The 23932-nt window shown below is 38.8% G+C and overlaps 1 protein-coding gene across 1 annotated transcript in view; it reads left to right on the top strand.

Moving 5' to 3' along the window:
* MICU2 (mitochondrial calcium uptake 2) overlaps nt 1–9236 on the top strand; it is a 132455-nt gene extending 123219 nt beyond the window's left edge. Inside the window, exons 9-12 of the mRNA XM_055317264.1 lie at nt 2822–2993; nt 5815–5923; nt 6841–6998; nt 8597–9236. Of these exons, the coding sequence (XP_055173239.1) occupies nt 2822–2993; nt 5815–5923; nt 6841–6998; nt 8597–8701 (544 nt within the window). The 3' untranslated portion in view covers nt 8702–9236. The remainder of the gene's footprint in view (nt 1–2821; nt 2994–5814; nt 5924–6840; nt 6999–8596) is intronic.
* The last annotated feature ends 14696 nt before the right edge of the window (nt 9237–23932 follow it).

Here is a 23932-nt window from a genome sequence, read left to right as displayed (position 1 = left end):
AAGCTCTGTCTGCTGGAATTTCAGTGTTTATTCATTAGTATAAGGGCACCTGGGTGGCTTAGTGGTTGAGCATCTGCGTTCGGCTCAGGTCGAAATCCCAGGGTCCTGGGATCAAGTCCTGCATCCAGCTCCCCCTGGGGAGGCTGCTTCTCCCTCTACCTATGTCTCTGCCTCTCTCTATGTCTCTCATGAATATTCATTGTTAGGAAATCAACAGGTGATTTAATTGTTAAAATTCCATTCTTTATCAGTATATATATAGCTCAGGAAAAAAAAATGATGCTCAGCCTACTCAGACAGTTGTTGATGACACTTACCAACTCTGCATCACTACCTCTATTTTTCCAGCCTCGTTTTTCCTTTTTTCTACTTTCTTTAGGGCCTTTTCTTCTACATTTCTTTTCTCACTGTTTTTGTTTCCTCCATTGACTTTCAGGGCCAACATTTTGGGAGCTTGTCTCTGCAGTGTAGGTGCCAGGGGTTGGGATGCCTGATAGAGTAGGACCGTTACTCCTCAGGGATATGCTCCTTATTTGTGAGATCCCTCCTAATTGGTTATGCTGGGTTAGGGTTTTTAGGAAGACCACAGTGTGGCCCTTTTGTCCTTTGCCATCAGGAGCTCCAGCTAGTTTTCAAGTCTTTTTCAGAGGGAGTTGATTGATATGTAACTGTAGATTTTGTGTGTCCGTGGAAAGACTTGAGTTCAGGATCTTTCCATGTGCCATCTTCTTGATGTACTGATGTACTGATTCTGAAATACCAATTAGTTGACAATGTTCTAAATTCATGAGGAGTTTTTATAAATTCAAAGATGTCTATAAGCAGTGCTGTGCTAATAAATCTGCTGTGTTTAACAATCTGCTCTCAGGAAGAACAGCCTGACTTGTAGCATTTGCCAATGAGTGATGTAAATACTATACCAAACCAATTTCAAGGTACTGTACATTAAAAAGTAGAAAAACATGTGCACAATGGATTCTCAGAGCTGATACGAGCCAGCTCCAGCACCCCATGACCTAAAAAGTTAAAATAATAATAATAATAATGAAAAGCCATTTTTTCCCATTGTTCCCAATTAATCCACTAATTTGTAAACTATTTAATTTGTTTAGAAAGTATCTAGTGAAGGACGTCTGGGTGGCTTAGCGGTTGAGTGTCGGCCTTTGGCTCAGGCCTTGATCCCAAGGTCCTGGGATCGAGTCCCACATCAGGCTCCCTGCATGGAGCCTGTTTCTCCCTCTGCCTGTGTCTCTACATCTCTCGGTGTCTCTCATGAATAAATAAGTAAAATATTTTAAATAAAAAATTTTTTAAAAAGAATCTGGTGACTTGATGTACTATAAATTCTTCAATTCATATATTTATGTCCAGTAATCATGTTCTAAGATTTTCAAGTCATAACAAGATCTGTAATTTTAGAGATAGGAAAGATGGTTTTCCTAAAATATACTTATGTTCTTCAAAAGTAGTATAATTAGTCAGATAAAAGTAGCTTAAACCATATCATGTATAGTTTAACAGCAGTTAAATTTATATTTCAACCTCAGGGCCTGAAGAAAAAGAGAAAGGAAAGGAACAAGTTAGTAATATGTTTATACCATATTTTCTACTTTCTTAAATTCACTGTATACTCATTTGCAAGTAAAGCATTTTTTTTAAGAATCCTAATAAGTTGAATTTTCTCACGGTACAGTAACAGTAAATAACAGTAAATATAATAATACTCAGTAAAACAAAAGACAAGGCATATCAGTAAAAGGTTTGTTGATCTTTCAGCCCAAACTGGAATTGCTTCAAATTTTAGATAAACCTCGGTTTATTGATAAATTGATATATCTATGAATGCTAGCACATTCAGAAATGTTGTAGGTAACAGGCTCTTACCTGTCACACTAGATAGAAGCCTAAAATCAAACTCCTCCTTCATGCTTTTAAGGTTTATGAGATAAAGGTAGAGCCAAAAGCAAGTAGTTTTTTAACAGTGGCAGTTTTTCTCCCACTGAACTGGAATAGACCTATTTTTCACCCCATACATAATTCCATTAAATTGTGACATGACAGATTGTACGGTTCTTTTATCATGTAGAAAAGTGAATAGAACTGTCTGCAACATATTGAGACACATGGAAATAATAATACTTTTCACATGATTTAGGTTAGAAATAAATCAGGTGCAGCATTTCTGCGTTCTTGGTCAAAGATTTTTTTTAAATCTGATATCCTTTCAACCTGTACTTTTTTAAGGGAGCTGTTGATAGTTTGATCAAAGTGCCATGTTTTTATTTTTAAAAGAATGTTGATCATATATTCACATGCTATTGTCCAAAGGATTATAAATGTTTTTAGGTAAATCTAAGTTTTTGATGCAAAGCCATTGATTATGCTGGTCAAGTTTGGTATCTGAAAAATATTAGGAACCATTAATTACAATTAACATTCAAAAAACAATAGCCTGACTGAATTCTAAGTATCTCTGATGATGGATAATTTTTCTTTCTATGTTGGAAAAAAACTATTATAGATACATCAATGCAATGGTTTACATAATTTTGTAAATCTTTATCAGAATGTAGGTTGCCAAGTATAATTTACACAAATTGAGTATAGGAAGTGACAGATTGAAGCAGGTATTAGATTTAATCAACTTCTCTGCGTCCTCTACTCCCCCACTCCTTGCACAGAACTAATACTTTGTTTGACTCAACATTTCAAGAGCCCGGCCACTCAGTAGGTAATGTTCAAGGTGCTTTGGAATCCCGTTTACAGCATTAAAGTTGAATACTACTAGTTCCTTACATCAATTTTGTATTTTAACATTTAGATTTATGGAGAATTTACAAACAGAGGTCCAAGAAATGGAATTCCTTCAGTTTTCTAAAGGTTTGAGTTTCATGAGAAAAGAAGACTTTGCAGAGTGGCTACTTTTTTTCACTACCACTGAAAATAAAGACATCTATTGGAAAAATGTAAGAGAGAAGTTGACAGCAGGAGAGGTTGGTATACCTTTTTATTATGCTTCTTGGTACAGATGAAATAATGTTAGAAATATTTGTGTAATTAAAGTAACTTGCACATTAACAAAAACCATGTTGCTGTATATTATTTAAGTATAAAATCAGGGTGAGAAATGTTCTTTACATACTGTTTTCTTATGAATGAATTATTACCTAAGATAGAATCTGTATAGCAGACATGAGTTTTTGGATTTCCAGTAAAGTCAGGAATAAGACAAGAATGTTCACTGTCACCACTGTTACTTACTATTGTTCTGGAAATCTTAGCCAGTGTAAATTAATGGGATAAAAGAAAATAAACATCTGAAGGAATCACAGTTGTCTTTGTTGCAGAGATGTGATTATATGCTTAGAAAACCCAAGAGAATCAAATTGAAAAGCCATTAGAAACAGTAAAAATTCAATAAAGTTCCTGTTACAGTGCTGATATATTAGCAATAACTGCCCTATGTACAGATTAAAAGTTAGAAAATGTTTAATGGCACTAGTGTGTGTATATAAATGTGAAATGATGATTGCCAAACTACTAATAATGATTAATACACTGTTGTGAGGGACACCTGGGAGGCTCAGCGGTTGAGCATCTGCCTTTGGTTCAGGGCTTGATCCCAGATCGGGCTTCCTGCATGGAGCCTGCTCCTCCCTCTCTCTGTGTCTCTCCCTCTCTCTGTGTGTGTCTCTCATGAATAAATAAATAAAATCTTTAAAAAAAAATACACTGTTGTGAGATTTTAAGTGATTTTTTTAACTTTATGAATTGGTTTTATTATTTCATTGTTCCAATACATGTTTTTGAAGTGGGCATATATTTTTATATAATTTGTTAAAGCTATATCTATAACAAGGAAAAAGGGAATAAGATATAATGAAGATCCCATTTATAATTACAATAGAAACATACAATTAAAAATAAATTTAACAACAAATACATGAAAAAAACTAAAGTTTTGATGGATCTAAAGAAAACTTACCTAATTATATTGACATCTCTGATTATTGAATGGGAAATCTTAATAGCAGTTTCCCCTTAGATTCATCTATAAATGTAATGGTTATATTAGTCAGAACAGCCTAGGTTTGTTGCAATTACAAATTAACCCTGAAATCCCCATGACTAACACAAGAAAGATTTCTTTCTCAATCATGCTACATTCCCATTGTGGGCTGGTAGGAGGCTCTGCATACAGTTGCTCAGTGACCCAGACTCTCCCAAGTTCTGTCATCTTGGAGCTTTACCATCTGGAAAAAACATCATCTGCAGAGCTTATGTCAGGAAAAGAAAGGAGGAGTGAGTACATTCCAGCAAGTAAATGTTTTGGCCTAGAAACATCACACTTGGCTATTGACCAGACTAATCACATGACCCCCACGTAACTGCAAAGAGGCAAAAAAGTGTAATCTTTCATATGTGCAGGAATCCAAAGAGAAGAGATAATGGTGAACACTAATGGGTTCCCATAAAAATGCCATTAGATTCTCACAAGTGACCTACACAGACCATAGTTAGAATTTTTTCTACCATCTATATGTTACCTCTTCAAAAACTTAGTTAAAATTTTAAAAGTAAAAATTCCATAAATTCACAAAGGTTGAAAGCAGTAAAACTTGAATAAGACCACACGTAAGGGGGAATCCCTGGGTGGCTCAGCGGTTTAGCGCCTGCCTTCGGCCCAGGGCGTGATCCTGGAGTCCCGGGATCGAGTCCCACATCGGGCTCCCTTCATGGAGCCTGCTTCTCCCTCTGCGTGTGTCTCTGCCTCTCTCTCTTTCTCTTACGAATAAATAAATAAAATCTTAAAAAAAAAAAAAAAAAGGCCACACCTAAGCAGAGAACATGATCCTGAAGGGTCCCTATAAAGAGAAACTTTTTCAGACTTAATTTACTTTTTCAATGGAAAAACTAGTTTTTCTAACTTATTTTTTGTTTTGTTTTTATGTGCATAGGTTTTAAAGTCAGATGAACCAAGGTTCAAATGAATCCTGATATTCCATTTAGTAGATGGTGAACAAATTACTTAATTCGTGAAAGGTTACTTACTTAAGGCTTAAAGAGGCTAAGACCATGCACATAGTAAATGGCAGAACTGGAATTTCAACATAGGTTCCTCTAACTCCAAAACCCAGTGCTCTTACTCAGTGCTGTGGGCAGAAAAGCAAGGAGGCGGACCACTTCACAGTATGTATTAGTTTCCTTAGGCTTCCATAAAAAATACTCCAGGCTGGATGACTTAAACAACAGATTTATTTTCTCACAATTCTGGAGCCTGGAAGTCTAAGATCAGGGTGCCGGCAGGTTGGTTTTCTGTGAAGTCTCTCCTCCTGGTTCACAGACCACCGTTTTCTCACTGTGTCCACACGTGGCCTGTCCTCTATACTTAACATGCAGAGTGAGAGAGCACTGGTAGTCTCTTCCTTTATTTTATGGGGACGCTAGTCCTCTATCAGATTAGAGTCCTACCCTGATGACTTCACTCAGCCTTAGCTGCCTCCCTAACAGCCCTGTCTCCAAATACAGTCATATTGGGTATTAGGGTTTCAACCTATGCATTTTGAGGAGACAATTCAGTGAGTAACACAAGGCCACCCCAGGTCTTGCCCTGCTGCAGGAGACCCCATTCACCCAGTGTGCAGTCTGTGCAACCATACACTGTGGCCTTACCCATTCTTTTTAATAAACTTTCTTAGAAAGCTGTAAAAGTTCATAAGCTTTATGATAGAAACAGGACTTGTGTGTATATTCTAAGATTATTTAATGTATTTACAAATTTGTAATTAAAATTCACTTTTGTTATTTTATTAGAGTATTAGTTTGGATGAGTTCAAGTCATTTTGTCATTTTACGACTCACTTGGAAGACTTTGCTATTGCCATGCAAATGTTTAGTTTAGCTCATCGTCCTGTCAGACTGGGTAAGTTATATGACTTAGTTTAATTTTTGTCATCTATAAACAATATCACTCTGTTCTTCAACTAGAATGTATGGCAAGGAGCCAGTTGTCAGTAAAACAATTGATTGGCCTTTTAATTAATTCATTGTGGTTACTCTGGACTTAACACATTGACTCTCACGGTTAACAGTTATTTTATTTGCTTTTACTTCCTTATTTCTCCCTAAGAAGGGAAAAGAAATATTTAAATACCTTCTTTAAAACATTGATTAAGGGATGCCTGGGTGGCTCAGTGGTAGAGCATTTGCCTTTGGCCCAGGGCATGATCCCGGGACTCCGGGATCGAGTCCCACATCGGGCTCCCTGCATGGAGTCTGTTTCTCCCTCTGTCTGTGTCTCTGCCTCTCTCTCTCTCTCTCTCTCTCTCTCTCTCTCTCTCTCTTTCTCTCTCTCTCTCTCTCTCATGAATAAATAAATAAAATCTTTAAAAATAATAATAGCTAGTTAATACAAATTTTTTAAAAAAAATTTTTAAGACTTTATTCATTCATTCATGAGAATACACAGAGAGGAGAGAGAGAGAGGCGGAGACACAGGCAGAGGGAGAAGCAGGCTCCATGCAGAGAGCCCGATGTGGGACTTGATCCCGGGTCTCCAGGATCACACCCTGGGCTGAAAGCAGCGCTAAACTGCTGAGCCACCCGGGCTGCCCTAAAATTTTTTAAATTAAAATAGCCTGCTTCTCTTTCAGTTACTTTCATGACATTTCTCAACCAAATTTATTATTTCAATATGTTCTTAATGAGTATTTTTGGTTTTGTTTTACTTTTCATTAATGAACGTTTAGATTTGTTTTTGCTTCTTATATAATAAAATGTAGATTAATTCCACTTAGACTATTTCACATAGTTGATGAGTTGTCTTATGTTTTCTTTCAGCGGAATTTAAGAGGGCCGTGAAAGTAGCAACTGGACAGGAGCTCTCAAACAATATTTTGGACACCGTCTTCAAGATCTTTGATGTGGATGGTGATGAATGTCTTAGTCATGGAGAGTTTCTTGGGGTTTTAAAAAACAGAATGCATCGAGGTTTATGGGTAAATATTTTGATTTTTTAAATAACTGTATGTTTACATGTAATTAAATGAATGATATTATTACACCTCGAATTTGGGCAAATCTGTAGTCTTAAATGGAAGTTTTATTATTTATAAAGAGATTATAAGCTATGATCACAACACCGAGATATCTCCTAGAGGTGGGATCCAGTATTTTTCTTTGCTTTTTTTTTTTTCTTTTTTTTTTTTTTTAATAAATCTAACCAGAAATCCGGTTCAGAAATCATAGCCTAGAATTTTGCTTTGGGCTCTGTAGTTAGGCACACCTAATTTCAAATCCCAGCCCTGTCACTTTAATAACTGCCTAATCTTGCAAAGCCACTTAATTTTTCAGAGCCTCATGTTTCTCATCTATGTGCAATGAGGAAACAGGATCTCCCAGAAAAAAATTTTGTAAGAATTACATGTAGAATACTTAGTATAATGCCTAAGACACACAAAATACATGTTAGCCATTATCATTGCATTCAAATTCACATATTAGTCTGTGGGACAAATAAAACTCAAAATTTTGTTTAAATTAGAATCTGCTATGCTAGAAGCACTCCCATAAAATAGTCTGCAGGCTGAAAACAAGAGTGGAAAGAGAACTATGTGATAAGCAGGTTAGGCCAGAAGATGAGAGAGAATGAGGGAGAGAATAAAACTATCTATTTACAACTCAGAAAAGCACATTCATTTCCTCCCACAAATATTATTTATGGAAAATGAACATGTATGATTTCTATTAGCAAACGTGTTTTACAAGCTTTGTAGTCACCCAGTACCTCATAGTTAATCGTATCCCTGGAAATTAAACCAGCCTTCACAGTTAACAATTTAATATACCAAGGAGTCTCTGCGATTTCTCAAAAGACACTAAATAGAAGACCTGTAAATCGATCAGAAAAAGAACATATATATACACATACATATGTGTATTATATATATTATATATATTTATATTATATATATAAAATCTAAATTAACTTTTGCTTCTATTTGGCAGATATCCAGTAATGCTTTGATCCTGTGATCACCAGGATACAAATATTTTCTAACCTTTACTTTCTTGTTTAACTGAGAGGAATAATACCCATACAGAACTTTTTAATTCACAGAGCACTTAGGTGAAATATATTATTTCTTCTTAAAGATTCTTATCAAATATAGTTTCTTTTTAATTTAGGCAAGGCTAAACCAAAGTTTTAGGCTTAGAATTTTTATTTCACATGGCTAAATAAAGTTCACCATAAAAAGGGAAACATATCATAAAGCATTATGAAATAATTACATTTTAAAAGCAATAGGTGGAAGATCACCCAAAGTCTTCATTATCTTCTTAGGGAGGAAGTTCCAATCATGTATGCTTAGTCAGCCTCCATTCTTCAGTTACCCTAAGGATATTCTTACATCATGTTCACTGTTTTGTCTTTTATCCTGTCTTACTTACAGTTAGTTCTGTTGCAGTCATCTTTTACAACATAATCTACCTCAAGTACTTTTTGGAGGCATGTGAGAAATAATAAAAGAGCTCACATGAAATCATGTTTAACCTTGAAGAGAGTAATCTCTTTACTTTTACCTTTGGTTAACAGGTACCACAACAACAAAGTATACATGAATACTGGAAATGTGTGAAAAGAGAAAGCATTAAAGGAGTAAAAGAAGTCTGGAAACAAGCTGGAAAAGGTCTCTTTTAGAAAAAGCTAATATGGGAACTATATTGCTCCAAATGTACTAGTAATTTAGACATTTTTTTAAGTACTAGATACTTGTCTTGATTTTCTTTGTAATATAAAGATGCCTTTTATTTACTTTCTGATTCAATAATTTCTTAATAAAATTTCATCAAAGAACTTAGTAAAAATAGATACTGGATTCTGTCAGAGGATCTAGAATTGAAGTAATGCTTTATACTTTGATAAGATGGAAAACCTAGTTATTCACTGACTTCTTAGACACAGTATTACCATGTGCTCTTCAGAAAGGTGTCAGCTAGTACTTACAGAAAAAAATATTTGATACACAGGCCAATATTACATCCAGGAGTCCTGATGATCCCAGTAAGGCAAATTAAATTTAAAACATCTCAGGTTTTCTCATTGTATGTCATATCTCATAAGCTCCTTGTGTATTTTGCTTGTTAGCTGTATATTAATTTTCTCTAAAATAATATGTAAATCCCAATATCCTATGTAAAAACAGAATAAAATATTTATACAGATACAAAAATTACATGTATTGTTTTACATGTATTTTTTTTTTTTATTTATGACAGTCACAGAGAGAGAGAGAGAGAGAGGCAGAGACACAGGCAGAGGGAGAAGCAGGCTCCATGCACCGGGAGCCTGACGTGGGATTCGATTCCGGGTCTCCAGGATCGCGCCCCGGGCCAAAGACAGGTGCCAAACCACTGCGCCACCCAGGGATCCCAGTTTTACATGTATTTTAAACTTTATTTTTTTACAAATGTAAATACTCTCATCCCTTTACAGCCTCATTAGTTTATGTTCTTAAAAACTAGTGTGAGTGGTGGGGCACCTGGTTGGCTCAATCTCTTGATCTTGGGGTTGTAGGTTTGAACCCCCATTGGGTGTAGAGATTACTTTAAAAATTTTTTAAACTCGAGGATCCCTGGGTAGCTCAGCGGTTTAGTGCCTGTCTTTGGCACAGGGTGTGATCCTGGAGTCCCGGGATCGAGTCCCACATCAGGCTCCCTGCATGGAGCCTGCTTTTCCCTCTGCCTGTGTCTCTGCCTCTCTCTCTCTCTCTCTCTGTGTGTGTGTGTGTGTGTGTGTGTCTCATCAATAAATAAATAAATAAAATCTTTTTTTAAAAAGAAAGTTGGTTTTTTTTTTTTTAATTCAAAAACCTAGTGGGGCACCTGGGTAGCTCAGTTGGTTGAGTGTCCAACTGTTGAGCTAAGCTTAGGTCTTGATCTTGAGGTCATGAGGTTTTTTTAAAAAAAGGCAAACAAAAAAAAATCAGTATAATTGGAGGAATCTTGATCATAATATCAGGGTCTCATGGGATATATTGGATTGTGGGTAAATGTTTAAAATGTCATTAAAAATTGGCATTAAATATAAAATGCTGTTATAAATGCATTTTTTAACACAGTAAATGCAAATTATTTTTTTTAAATATGCTTTTCAAACAAGAATTTGGCAAATATTTAAAACATGTTCCATTCCCTGGCTAAATGGCTGATTCTGAGACTAGAGCAGGAAAAGTACCAGATTAGCCTGGAGGACATATTCAAAGGACGACGCCAATGTAAAGGGGCTCTCCCTGGCCAAATATGGTACCATTTGAGTATCAAAGTAATTAATGTCAGTAATGGAACATAGCCTATTGAATAAATTAAGAATCAGTTTACGCTGATAATTAATCAATTGATTACTGGAACAAAAGAAACCTGTCCCTTACAGTTAAATGATAAAGCCTGGAAACATGCTAATCTGCTACGTGGAAGACTTGTATAATTGATGCTTGAGAATGACAAGTGGTAAAGACTTTTGCCCAATTATTATAAAAACACATTTACTTTGCTGCTGATTATGAAACAAATATGTGCTAACTCATTATTTTAGAAATAACTAAATTTGGTGTTTCTTTATTGTAAAACCAGACCAAGGAAAAGGATAAGCAGTACAAGTGAAGGATGTGCATCTTCCATCATTTCCTCTTTTAGCCATAAAAATACTATCTGGCTCTCTCCTGTCTGTCTGTCAATTGTCCTTATGAGTCAACATTAGGAGTGTAAAAGTCAAAAACCAGGATAGTGTCTGGTGTTTTCACAGTCTCAATTTTTCCAGCTTCTTACCTGACACTGACTCCCTCTGCCCACTCTCCAGAACATCCATGGATACCATGCTCCAGCCCTATAAAACTTCTGGCCCATACACCCATGCTTTTCATTTTCATGTTTCCCCACCCCAAAGCATTTACATACACCAGCTTCAAATGGCGATGCTTTTCCTTCTACTGTCCTCGTGGCAAAGTTGTAGAAATCCACCTGCTGTCTACGGATCAAGTATGCCTCTATAAACTGTTAAATCAGGAGCAGGAACAATGCCTTATTCATCTTTATTAGTAAATAAAGAAAATTTTTTTAATCTAACCAACTACCTGACCTATAGAAGGCATCTAACAAATATTTGTTAAATGAAGGAAGAGGAGAAAGAGAAGGAGAAAGGCAAGGACTGGAAGAGAGAGAGGGAAGGAAAGTTTTTTTTGTTTTTGGGGGGTTTTTTTTAGATTTTATTTATTCGAGAGAGGCAGAGACACAGGCAGAGGGAGAAGCAGGCCCCTCACAGGCATCCTGATGTGGGACTCGATCCCTGAACTGGGATCACACCCTAAGCCAAAGGTAGGCTTTCGACCATTGAGCCACCCAGGCGTCCTGGGAATGAAGGCTTTTAGTGTCCATCAACAAGTATGCAAACAACCTACTAGGTTGCCAAGCATAAAATGGTGAAGACAAATGGTCACTGTTGTCATGGAACATAGAGTGTAGAGACTCAAAACTAACCAGAAAACTTTTTTTTTTTAGATTTTATTATTTATTTCAGAGAAGGGGTAGGGTAAGAGCTCCAGCAGAGGGAGAATCAGACTCCCCACTGAGCAGGGAGCAACCCCTGAACTCTAGGATCAGGACCTGAGCCCAAGGCAGAGGTTTAACTGACTGAGCCACTCAGGCACCCCGAGCCAGAAAACTTTTTAAATATGCCATTATAAATTAAGTTTTGTTTTTTTTTTAAATAAAGCAGTGTTAGGGAACAGAGGAGTAGGCTTTCTTAAAACAGGAGTTTCCTTGGGGATCCTTAGGTAGCTCAGCGGTTTAGCGCCTGCCTGCCTTCAGCTCCGGGCATGATTCTGGAGTCCCGGGAATCAAGTACCACATCGGGCTCCCTGCATGGAGGCCTGCTTCTTTCTCTGCCCGTGTCTCTGCCTCTCTCTCTCTCTCTCTCTCTCTCTCTCTCTCTCCCTCGTGAATAAATAAAATCTTAAAAAAAAAGGAGTTTCCAAGAATTGAGGATACAATCTTCAATTTTTCTGAAACAAAAGGAAATGTTCTACAACTAAAAAAAAAAGTCCAAAAATGAATATGTCATTTTCATCATTACTGTATGATTGCGGCAAACAACTTGGAGATCCCATTTGAAAAGAATATGGATAAAATATTTGTATCAAAGAAGCAAACTAGATTTGCCAGTGTCTCCTATTAGGTGCGTGGAGGCAGTCACCTTGAAAACAGCTGTACTTCCTGATCTGAACTGAATCTTCAATCATTTCCTTTACTGTGATTGTGTTGAATAAATGATCATTGAGTCTTCTAATATTTTGGTGGTTATCTTGTATTTCTCTGCTCTTCTCTTGAAGACAGGGTGGTGGTTATCCTATCCTGAGCCTTGCCTCTTTTCTCCTTGTCTACTCCCTTAAAGGACAAAGACCTCATTCACATCTCTGGCTTCTATTCCCTCCCCTGAATTCCTGGCCCATTTACCTTCTGGATGTCTGTTTTGTTGACCCAGTTCAATATGTCCACAACTGATCTCATCATCTCCCCAAACCTTTCTTCTTCACATGTGTTCCTCCATTTCAGTGAATGTCTCTCAATAGACCAAACCAGGGATCCCTGGGTGGCGCAGCGGTTTGGCGCCTGCCTTTGGCCCAGGGCGCAATCCTGGAGACCCGGGATCGAATCCCACGTCGGGCTCCCGGTGCATGGAGCCTGCTTCTCCCTCTGCCTCTCTCTCTGCCTCTCTCTCTCTCTCTCTGTGACTATCATAAATAAAAAATAAAAAAATTTAAAAAAAATCAATAGACCAAACCAGAAACCAATCAGTTGTTCCTGAATCTTACTCTCTTATTCCTCCATATTTAAATTCGAAGTCCTGTCATTTCTACTTCCTTCAAAATCTCCCAAACTTGTTCTCCACCTTCCAGCCCCACTGCCCTGAGCAGTTACTCCTTAGGTCACCACAACAGAATCCTGTAACCCCCATTAAAAGCTCAGTAATTAAACATCCACATTGGTGTTAGACTACCTGGATTCCATCTCAGCTCCATCACTTACCAACCCTAACCTTTGGCAAGGTACTTAATTTTTGTGTCCATTTCCTCGTCTAAAAACTGGGAATGATTATAATTCTAATAGTGTGTTACAAGGATTAAACAAGATATATGTAAAATGCATGGCAGTAAATCCTCATTATGTGTTAAATTACTGTTGTTAACTTCTTTCAAATCTGCCTTCACACCAGTTGTTTTATTTATTTTTTTAAGATTTGTTTATTTTAAAGACAGTGAACAAGGGAGAGGATCAGAGGGAGAGGAAATCTCCAGCAGACTCCACACTGAGTAAAGAGCCTATCGTGGGTCTCAATTCCACAACCCTGAGATCGTGACCTGAGCCAAAATTGAGTGGGACTTTTTTTTTTTTAAGATTTTATTTATTTATTCATGAGAAACACAGAGAGAGAGAGAGGCAGAGACACAGGCAGAGGGAGAGGCAGGCTCCACGCAGGGAGCCCAACACGGGACTTGATCCCAGGTCTCCAGGATTACACCCTGGCCTGAAGGCAACGCTAAACCTCTGAGCCACCCGGGCTGCCCTTGAGTGGGACATTTAACCAGTTGAACCACCCAGGGGACTCACACCAGATTAATTTTTCTGAAATACAAATCTGATCATGTCACCACTACTGACAATCCTGTGACACTACAGTCACTACAACATAAAATTCAATTCCTACATGATCTTGTCCCTACCTAGCCTCTCTGGCCTCCTCTCCTAACCCTCCCCCACACACCTTACACCAAAACTATCTGCTAGCACCCAGCTGGCCATGTTCTCATTCCTGGACCTGATAGTGCTTCTGGAAGATATTCCCACCTGGCTAACTTCTTCAAGTGCTACTTCATTTGTGAAATTGTCCATTTTTCTCCCTACTTTTCCCTCAAACTCATTTAGGCATTCCCTCTCTCAGTTCCCTCAGCATCTTTTTTCCACCTGTTTCAAACCTCACCAAGTGTACTGGGATTCTTCATTTGCCTCTCTCACTCAACTAATACCTCATTAAGAACAAGGACCTGTAGTTCTTTTAACACCATCTCCCCAGCATCCATCAAAGATCTGGCATATAACAGTTACTCAAAAAGTATGGGAGAAATAAAGAAGAAAGAAAAAGGAGGAAAGGAGGGAGGACATAAAAATGAGACAAGTAATATCCCCATATGTGCATGCTTTTTCCTGATATTTCAGCCATTCTGTTACAGGACTGGGCAGGAAAAAGAGAAGAGCTCTCTTAGAAGCTGTCCTCTCAGAACTATAAGACCGCTCTGGCTTGGCCTCTGCCTTGAACATAGAGGACAAGTGAGAGAATCTGGCCGGGGACTGTGACATGGTTGAAAGACAGAGTAGGTGCTAGAGACCATAACAAAATTGAGATGCCATCCCATGACTTAGAAATAAGTTTACCGCCTGGGAGCTAAATTACATAAAACATAGAGAGTGATGTCAGGGAAGATGGCAGAGTAGGAAACTAAGAATCTGCCCTTCCACCTAAACAATTATTGAACTGGCAGAAACTGTCTAAGTTACTGTTTTGGAACTCTGGAGTTTAGTACAAGAGGTTCAGCATGTGGGAGAGCTCAGTGAAGAGGCTGGTAAATATTGGTGAATTTGAGCCTTTTGCAAGATTGCAGTTACCAGCCCAGGGGAAGGCAGCTGTGGACAAAGCTGTGGACCTGGTGTGGCCTACTAGACCCAGGGTGGCCAAAAGAACATTGTGTTAATAACTGCTGCTTTTGGCCACTGAAGGAGCAGCACCGATGTCCCAGCTATTTCCTGCAAGCAGCTTTTGCACTACAGGGGATTTCAAGAGGCAAGATCTTTTGCCCTCTCTTAAGAACCAGACTTTTAAGGAAATTTTTGTCAGGTCAGTAGCAAGCCACAGAGAAAATGGAGAACTTCAGTGACCACAAAAACAAGAAAACATACTTTTTTTTTTTTTTTATTTTTTTTTTTTTAAATTTTTTTATTTATTTATGATAGTCACACACAGAGAGAGAGAGAGAGAGAGAGAGAGAGAGGCAGAGGGAGAAGCAGGCTCCATGCACCGGGAGCCCGACGTGGGATTCGATCCCGGGTCTCCAGGATCGCGCCCTGGGCCAAAGGCAGGCGCTAAACCGCTGCGCCACCCAGGGATCCCGAAAACATACTTTTTAAAAATAGTTTGGAAAGCCACAAGAGGATGGATATCCTCTTTTTTTTTTTTTTTTGACCCACAAAAAAACAAAAACAAGCAATCCCACAGCAATGGGAGAATTAGGTTTCTAGAGCTCCTACAACATATACTTAGAATGTTGAGTTCTCAACAAAAAAACTACGGAATTTACGAAGCAACAGGCAAATATGATCCATTCTCAGGAAAAAAAGGATTTCACAGAAACCATCCTTGAAGAAGCCCAGACGCTGGAATTAATAGCCAAAGACATTAAATTAACTGCCTTAAATATTTAGTTCAATGAGCTAAAGGCAGCCATGAGCAAAGACTAAAGGAAATCAGGAAAATGATATCTGAACAAAATGAGAATGTCAACAAAGAGAAATTATGAAAAAGAACCAAACAGGTCACTAAAGGAATTCAGCATACTTGAACAAGCAGAACAAACAATGGATTAATTTGAAGATAATACATTTGAAATTATGTGGTCTAAGATATGGAGATTTTAAAAAATGAAAAATAAATGTGAGGGACCTGAGGGACACTATTAAACAAACCAAGGTATGCATCATAGGTATCCCAGAAAAGAGAGAGAACCTGGGGCAGAAAACATATTTGCAGAGATAATGGCTGAAAACTTACCCAATCTGATGAAAGTCATGAATATCCACATCCAAGAAACTCAATGAACAGTAAAACTAAAAAATTCTTAGAAGAAAACATCGGAAGTAAGCTCATAATGGATTTGGTAATAATTTCTTAGATATGACACTAAAAATACAGGCAATGAAAGAAAAATCAGATAAATTGGTCTTTATCAAAATTAGAAAGATGTATATATCAAAGGAAACTATCAAGAGAGTGAAAATTCACAGGATGGGAGAAAATATACACAAATAGTATATCATTAAAAAATAAAAAAAATAAAAAAATAGTATATCAGGTAAGAGATAATATCCAGAATATATAAAGACCTACAACTCAACAACAAAAAGACAACTAGATTGAAAAATAAGCAAAGGAATTAAATAGACATTTCTCCATAGAAGATATACAAATGACCCACTAAGCATATGAAAAAAATGCTCAACATCACTAGCTATTAGGGAAAAAAATCACACCAATTCACACCCAGTAAGATACGTATTATAAAAAAAAAATCCCGAAAATAGCAAGTTTTGGCAAGAATGTGTAGAAAAGGGAACACTTTACATTATTGGTGGGAATTTAAAATGGTACAGCCACTCATGGAAAATAGTTTGGTGGTACCTCAAAAATCTAAGCATAGAGTTACCATACAATCCAGCAATTCCACTCCCAGGAATTCAAACCAGTACTTGCACGGCAATGTTCATTATTGTTCATGCATCATTATGTACTTATACATTATATGCATTATATCAACAGATGAATTGGAAAACAAAATATGGTATATCCATACAATAAAATATTATTCAACCACAAAAAGAAATGAGGTTCTGCTACATGCTACATGGATGACCTTGAAAACACACTAAGTAAAATAAGCTTAAGACACAGAAGGACTAATATTGTATGATTCTACTTATACAGGTACTTTCTAGAGGTACTTCATAGGCAACTTCATAGAGACAGAAAGTGGATTAGATGTTACCAGGCACTGGGGAGGATCGAGAATGAGGAGTTATTGCTTAATGGTTAGAGTTTTGGTCTGAGGTGATGAACATTTTTGGAAAAAAAATAGGGATGATGGTTGTACAATACTGTGAATGTAATTAATGCCATTGATTACATACTTAAAATGATTAAAATGGAATCGTTTATATGTATTTTACACAATTTTTAAAAATTGGTCATACACAATAAACACTGATTTTACCCTTTATATGGTTGAACTGTTTGGTATGTGAATTATATCTCAAAGAAGCTATTTTTTAAGAAAACATATCATAGTCAAGATTAGCCAATGGTGATAGGCTGAGAAAAAATATTTGGAAATGTCAAAGGCCAACAAGGGATTAATATCTAGATCAGTGGTTCTTAACCTAATGAGACCCAATATCCTTCCTAATACCATCACCATTTTTTTTAAGATTTTATTTTTTATTTATTCATGAGAGACACAGATTGAGAGAGAGAGAGAGGCAGAGACACAGGCAGGGGGAGAAGCAGGGAGCCCGACATGGCACTCCATCCCAGGTCTCCAGGATCAAGCCCTGGGTAGAAGGCGGTGCTAAACCACTGAACCACCAGGGCTGCCCGACACCACCATTTTAAAAAAATATTTTGTAATATCCTTTTTCCTATCCTGAATGAAATCCATAGGTAACATAACCTTCTTAAACATATATTTTTAAAAAGATAAAATGATACGTTTTTTAAAGAATTCATAATAAAATAACATATAATCATTGCATATAGGTTCAGGCACTACTATACTAAAAGATCCAAAAGAGAAAAATCTATATTTGTCAAAAATACCTCCTAGGGTCAGTACTATCTAGAATATATATAACAACACAATAACAAAAAAAATGAGGAGTGGCTGTCCCAGTGGTTAGAGCATGTAATTCTTGATATCGAGGTCATGAGTTAAAGCCCCACATTGAGTATAATGCTTACTTGAATGAAAGAAAGAAAAAGAAAGAAAGAAAGAAAGAAAGAAAGAAAGATCTCAGAAAAATAAGCAGTTAATACTGATTTTGGTAATTCACAAAAGGAAGGTGTAGTGAGCAGGAGATGGATCTGAGTGACTAAAAAATAAATGTTTGCTCACTAGTAACCAGAGAAATGCAAATTAAAACAAGATACCAATCTACACTTTATCAGACTGGCAAAAATAGGAATCTGATAATATTCCATTACTTCATGTAGACATAAAGTAATGGAATCCCTCCCTCATGTGCTGCTGGTTAAAAGGTTAAAAAGCAATCTAACGATCTTGAGTGAAATTAAGTATGTGCTCACCCTGTGACTCAGGAGTGTCACTCTTGGACAGAGTTACTCAGAGAAACAAGCACAAACTTACATGAGGGCACATCCAAAGATGTTCATCTCGGTATTAACTGTAGTAGTAGGAAGGTAGAGGAACACAAGTGTCCACCTCTAAAAGATGCATAAGTAAAATGTGGTGAGTGCATGCTGTGGAATACTAGGCAGCCCGGGTGGCTCAGCGGTGGGCAGCCCGGGTGGCTCAGAGGTTTAGCGCCACCTTCAGCCCAAGGCATGATCCTGGAGTCCCGGGATTGAGTCCCACGTCAGGCCCCCTGCATGGGGCCTGCTTCTCCCTCTGCCTCTCTCTCTCTCTCTGGGTCTCTCATTAATAAATAAAATCTTAAAAAAATAATAAAAGAATAAAATAAACTGGAACAACATGGGTAAATCTTCAAAGTATAATATTGAAGGTTTTTTTTCAAGATTTTATTTATTCATGAGAGACATAGAGAGAGAGGCAGAGACACAGACAGAGGGAGAAGCAGGCTCCATGCAAGAAGCCTGATGTGGGACTCGAGCCCGGGAATCTGGGATCACACCCTGAGCCAAAGGCAGGGGCTCAACTGCTAAGACATTGCTTAGACCCATAATGATGGCATGCCTCAAAATAAGGAGTATGACCAACTCAACACTATGCACCTGAGGTCCAGTATAAAATAAAAATATAAAATAACCATCTAAAGGATCTGAGGTAGGCAACAACATCTAGTAAAATGGATTCATATTATAACTTAATAAAATATATTAGTATAGTCAAAGAAAATTCCTTCTCAGGCTCATACACTGGACTTCTCTTCAGAAACCACACAAACAAGAAGAGAATGGAGTGAAATACTTATAACAGTTGGAAGGAAAACCCCCCATCCTAGAATTCTAGCAAAATCATTCTTCAAAAGTGAAGTTGACAAACAAAAACTCTCAGGCTTTCTCAAACAAAAATTGAGAGAATTCATTGCCAGTGTCCAGCTTTGCAAGAAATGTTAAAAGAAATCCTTCAGAAAGAAAGAAAATTATGGAGGTCGGAAACTCGGCTCTACATAAAGCGACAGCCCTGGAGAAGACATAAATGTCATTTTTTTATTATTCTCTATTGATCTAACAGATCTAATGGTTTGTTGAAAATAATAACAGCTACAATGTCTTGGGTGATTCTGGATCACCTGCGTACAGATGAGTGAAATGAATGAGAGCAATGCTATAATTGCAGGATATGAGGAAGGAATTGGCAACACCCAGTCATAAGATAACTGCAGGACCCAGCTGCAGTGTCCAGGAAGTGTAGAGTGTGCTCTGAAAAAAGACATGGATTAGCTACAAATGTATGGTGAAAACTCTAGGGTAACCACTAAAAAAATAAATAAGCCATTTAGGTTACCTTCCTGCTCCTACCTCCCAACCTCCCAAGCATACCTCCATTGCTGTCCTTCTTGCTCGGCCATCATGGCCATTTTGTTTCTCCTGAAACCACCCCCACCAAGCTCACTCCTGCCTCAAGACACTTGTCCCTTGCTATTCACTTGGCCTAAACTGTTCTGATTCTGGGTCTTCCACGAGACTCATTCTTCCACTCTCTCCTCAAATGATTCTTTTATCAAAGAAACTCTCACAGACCAATGCCCATCCTCTTGTGATCTCCTAAAACTCTCCATCTTCTTATTCTATTTTTCTTCATAGAACTTTATCATCCCCTACCAATATAGATTACATTTTTAAAATTTATTATCTATCCTCTTAGAATTTCTGTTCCATAAGAATAGGGAATTTTTCTTATTCACTAGGGTGAATAACCACCTGGACAGTTCTTAACACTTAAAACAACACCTGGCACAGAGTAGATGCTCAATAAATATTTTTGAATTCTTTCAATAAATCAGAAAGAGCTATGGACCACCTACAAAAGCATAGAGAAGACACCACAGAAATAAGCTATGCAATACAGAACTTTCCAGACAGAGGGAAGCTGATCAGTGAAGCATCCTTCTCTGAGACAGATCTATCCTATTAAAAGATGGGCACGGGCAGCCCCGGTAGCTCAGCGGTTTAGTGCTGCCTGCACCCCAGGGCGTGATCCTGGAGGCCCGGGATCAAGTTCCGTGTTGGGCTCCCTGCATGGAGCCTGCCTCTCCCTCTGCCTGTGTCTCTGCCTCTCTCTCTCTCTCTTTCTCTGTGTCTCTGCCTCTCTCTCTCTCTCTCTCTCTCTCTCTCTCGAATGAATAAATAAAATATTTAAAATAAAATAAAATAAATAAAAGATGGGCACATCAGGCTGCCAGAGCCTGTGGTTATCACACCGTCTGATCCCATTATTAGTGCCCCCTGTTCTGATTTTATTCTCACCAACCTTCTGATAATCTGGTTCCATCTCAGCTGCTTTTACAGGGATGAAAAACTTTGGTCAGGGGGTACGTAGGTGCCTCAGTCGTGAAGCATCTGCCTTCCGCTCAGGTCATGATCTCGGGGTCCTGGGATCAGCACCCCATTCTCTTCCCCTTGCCCCTCCCCATGCTCAGGCTTTCTCTTGCTAGTTCTCTCTCTCAAATAAATAAAATCTTAAAAAACAAAAAACCTCTGGCCACGCCAGCCTTTCTTGACCATCCTGCAACCTTGATGTGGTTCTTCCCACGTGTATTCATTAGGACTTTTGGACACAGACAGTAGAAAACTCTTCTGAAATAGGTTAGAGGAATTCATTGGAAACACCTTGAGGTGCCACATAGCCAAACCCTGGGAAGGTCAGAGGAGCAGCTGGAACTTACAAAAACTCCTGCTAAGAACTTGAAAACCACTAGAACTTTCACCATCCTTTGCTCTGCTCTGCCTCTTATCAGTTTCTTTCTCTTTCACTGCACGGACCCCGGACACCGAAGAAGGACCAACTCTGCTCTCACTGAAATTCAGAAACTCCTGGGGAAGGTGCATCTGGCTCAGGCTCCATCCCAGGCCAATCAACTGTGGCCAGAAAGGTGGCATCTAGAGAGCATGGCAGCTCCTAGGAGCCTGCAGGGTTGGGAGTGTGGCAGAGGAGGGACCTTTTCTTTTTTTTTAAAGATTTTATTTTATTTCATGAGAGACACAGAGAGACAGAGAAAGGGAGGCAGAGACACAGGCAGAGGGAGAAGCAGGCTCCATGCAGGGAGCCCGACGCTGGACTCGATTCCCAGTCTCCAGGATCATGCCCTGGGCTGAAGGCAACGCTAAACCCCTGAGCCACCCAAGCGTCCCTGGAGGGACCTTTTCTAAGAGAAGAGGTTGCTGCTCTCAGAAGAATGTGAAGTGACTGGGCAGACATGCAGTAAATTTTTCCCCCCCAAATTGAAATTCTGTAAGCAAAACCCGTGTAGGAGTCTTAGAGGCATGCAGGGCAAACTACTCACTGCTGGAGGAGCAGAGTGAAATTTACAGATAAAGTTTAAGAGAACATTCAAGAAAACAGCTCCCTGGCCATAAAAAGGATACAGTGAGCAAGTTACTCCAAAAATTCAATAGACTTAACCCTCTTTCACCAATACATTCGAAAGTATGCAATAAATTAAAAGCTATGGAAAAAGTTTTAATTTTATTTATATATTTGAAATTTTTTCTCCTACTCTTGCTAGGGCATGTTTTAGACTTTTATATGGCACCAAAGGTGAAATAGTAGGAAGATTTGGGTAAGCAGAGAGCAGCCAGCTAGGCCTTCAACTGCGAGCCCTGTCAGTCCTTGGGTCTTCCTTTCTAAGCCCTTAGGTATCCCATACACTAGCAGAAGCACTAGTGCCTGGAATCCTCTTATGATATGTAAACCTTTCTCCAGACTCCAGGCTCTCTGCCAACACTGTACCAAAGAAAAGCAGAACCAAAGTCAACAAATGCACATGTCAGACAGCTGAGCTGAACCCCACCTTTGGAGAGTGAACTCCACATTCTTTCCCCGCTCCTCTTATGTGGCAGATATTCCCCTCTAAATTGTAACAGTTATAGGATTTTTGTAGAAATTTCCCTGATTTTCCCTGCGGAAGTGGAAGGCAAACTACAAGATTGGAATTTGATGCAAATAAAGAAAAGGTAAATAGATAAATGCAACACAGGACAGGAGAGGGGTTAAGTTTTGTTTAGTGGAAATTACCGTGCTCAAAAGCTGGGGTGCAAATCAACACTAGTACCACCCCGATGCCAAAAGGTTGACGTGCAAAAAAAAAAACTGTATTGAGAAAAATTTAAAGGGTCCTACAAATCATTTGTAGTAGGTCTGCAGTTCATTTAAAATTATTTTTTTTAAAACCCTAAATATGAATGTTCCACAAGATGGCAGTCTTGCTTTTCCAAAATGTTTTATCCGCCCTGAGCACCAAGCATGATCTTTAACAGAAAAACTAAGCAAAGGTACAGAAAATTACAGAACATTTTGAAGATGACTTCCCGATTGAAAGAGAAGCACCGTGGAGACTTTGGACTGGCTTTGGACCGAAAGGCCTAGACTAAATATTTACCAGCTCTTAGAGAAATTGCACAGGGAGTTACTGGATTTGCCACGAACATGCGCCTTTTGTGACTGGTTACACTCAGTGAGGAAGGAAATTAATCTTTGGAATCTCTAGGCGACACTTTGTAATAGGTTGGGGTATCTCCTCCGGCAGCACTCGAATCAAACTCTTAGTGAGCCCTGCTCTGCTCGATGCACCCCGCTGGGGCCGTCCTCCTTCTGTGAGAGCTTTCTTTCCAAAAAGATGGAGAGCAGAAAAAATATTTTGCTTAAAACATCTATACCACCTAGATTTATATAACATTTAGATGTTTGATATTGCAGGACAAAAGATATTATTAATTAATATCTCCTTTACTGTTGGCAGAATGTCATAAAGCTCTCCCCAATTACAAAATTTTATGACAATCCAGAGTATCAAAGAAATACTCATTGCAGGGACACCTGGGTGGCTCAGCGGTTGAGCATCTGCCTTCGGCTCAGGTCGTGATTCTGGAGACCCAGGATCAAGTCCCACATCGGGCTCCCTGCATAGAGCCTGCTTCTCCCTGCCTCTCTCTCTCTCCCTCTCTCTCTCTCTCTCTCTCTCTCTCTCTCTGTCTCTCTGTCTCTCATGAGTAAATAAATAAAATCTAAAAAAAAAAAAAAGAAATACTCATTGCAGGGTCATTTCAAATAATAAAAATCTGGACCCCACTTGACTCTACAACACCATGGAAGTGAATAAATAAATGTGCCAGGTTGTACCCTGGACTTCTTGGTAGCTGTCAAGATGATGAATTAATCAAATTAAGTGACCTGATGTTGCTGGTCACTAAGCCACTGTCTCCGGTTCCCCTCCCTCCCTCCACAGGCTCTGCTCTCTGACGCTGGGCCAACCCTGCAAAGCCCGTTTTGCCTTTCTGGCGAGGCCTTGTGAGGCTGGAGGAGCCAAGGGCATGCTTGCTGTCCCTGCCGCTGTCCCGGCTGTGTCCTCTGGGTCACATCCTTCAGCCTGGTGGCGGGTGGTACGAGGCTCCAGCTTGTGTTGTTATTGTTTTGGAGCTCTCAGAACCAGCTCATTGTGTCCCTGGGGCCCAGCACCAGCTGGCAGGACAGGGCCTTTCCTTCAAGCTTCCAGATTCCACCACAGTCAACCTCGTCCCTTTGTGCCCCTGCCCTTAGGGGCGGAAGCTCTTGCGACAGGTGCTTTCTCTATGTCGCCCTTGGCTTTTCTTGTTCTCTGTTTGACACATTTCTTAACATTACATTTTCTCAGGATG

This window comes from Nyctereutes procyonoides, unplaced genomic scaffold (assembly GCF_905146905.1).
Source record: "Nyctereutes procyonoides isolate TBG_1078 unplaced genomic scaffold, NYPRO_anot_genome, whole genome shotgun sequence".
NCBI classification, from domain to species: Eukaryota; Metazoa; Chordata; class Mammalia; order Carnivora; family Canidae; genus Nyctereutes; species Nyctereutes procyonoides.
This window is presented reverse-complemented; position numbering and strand designations above follow the sequence as displayed.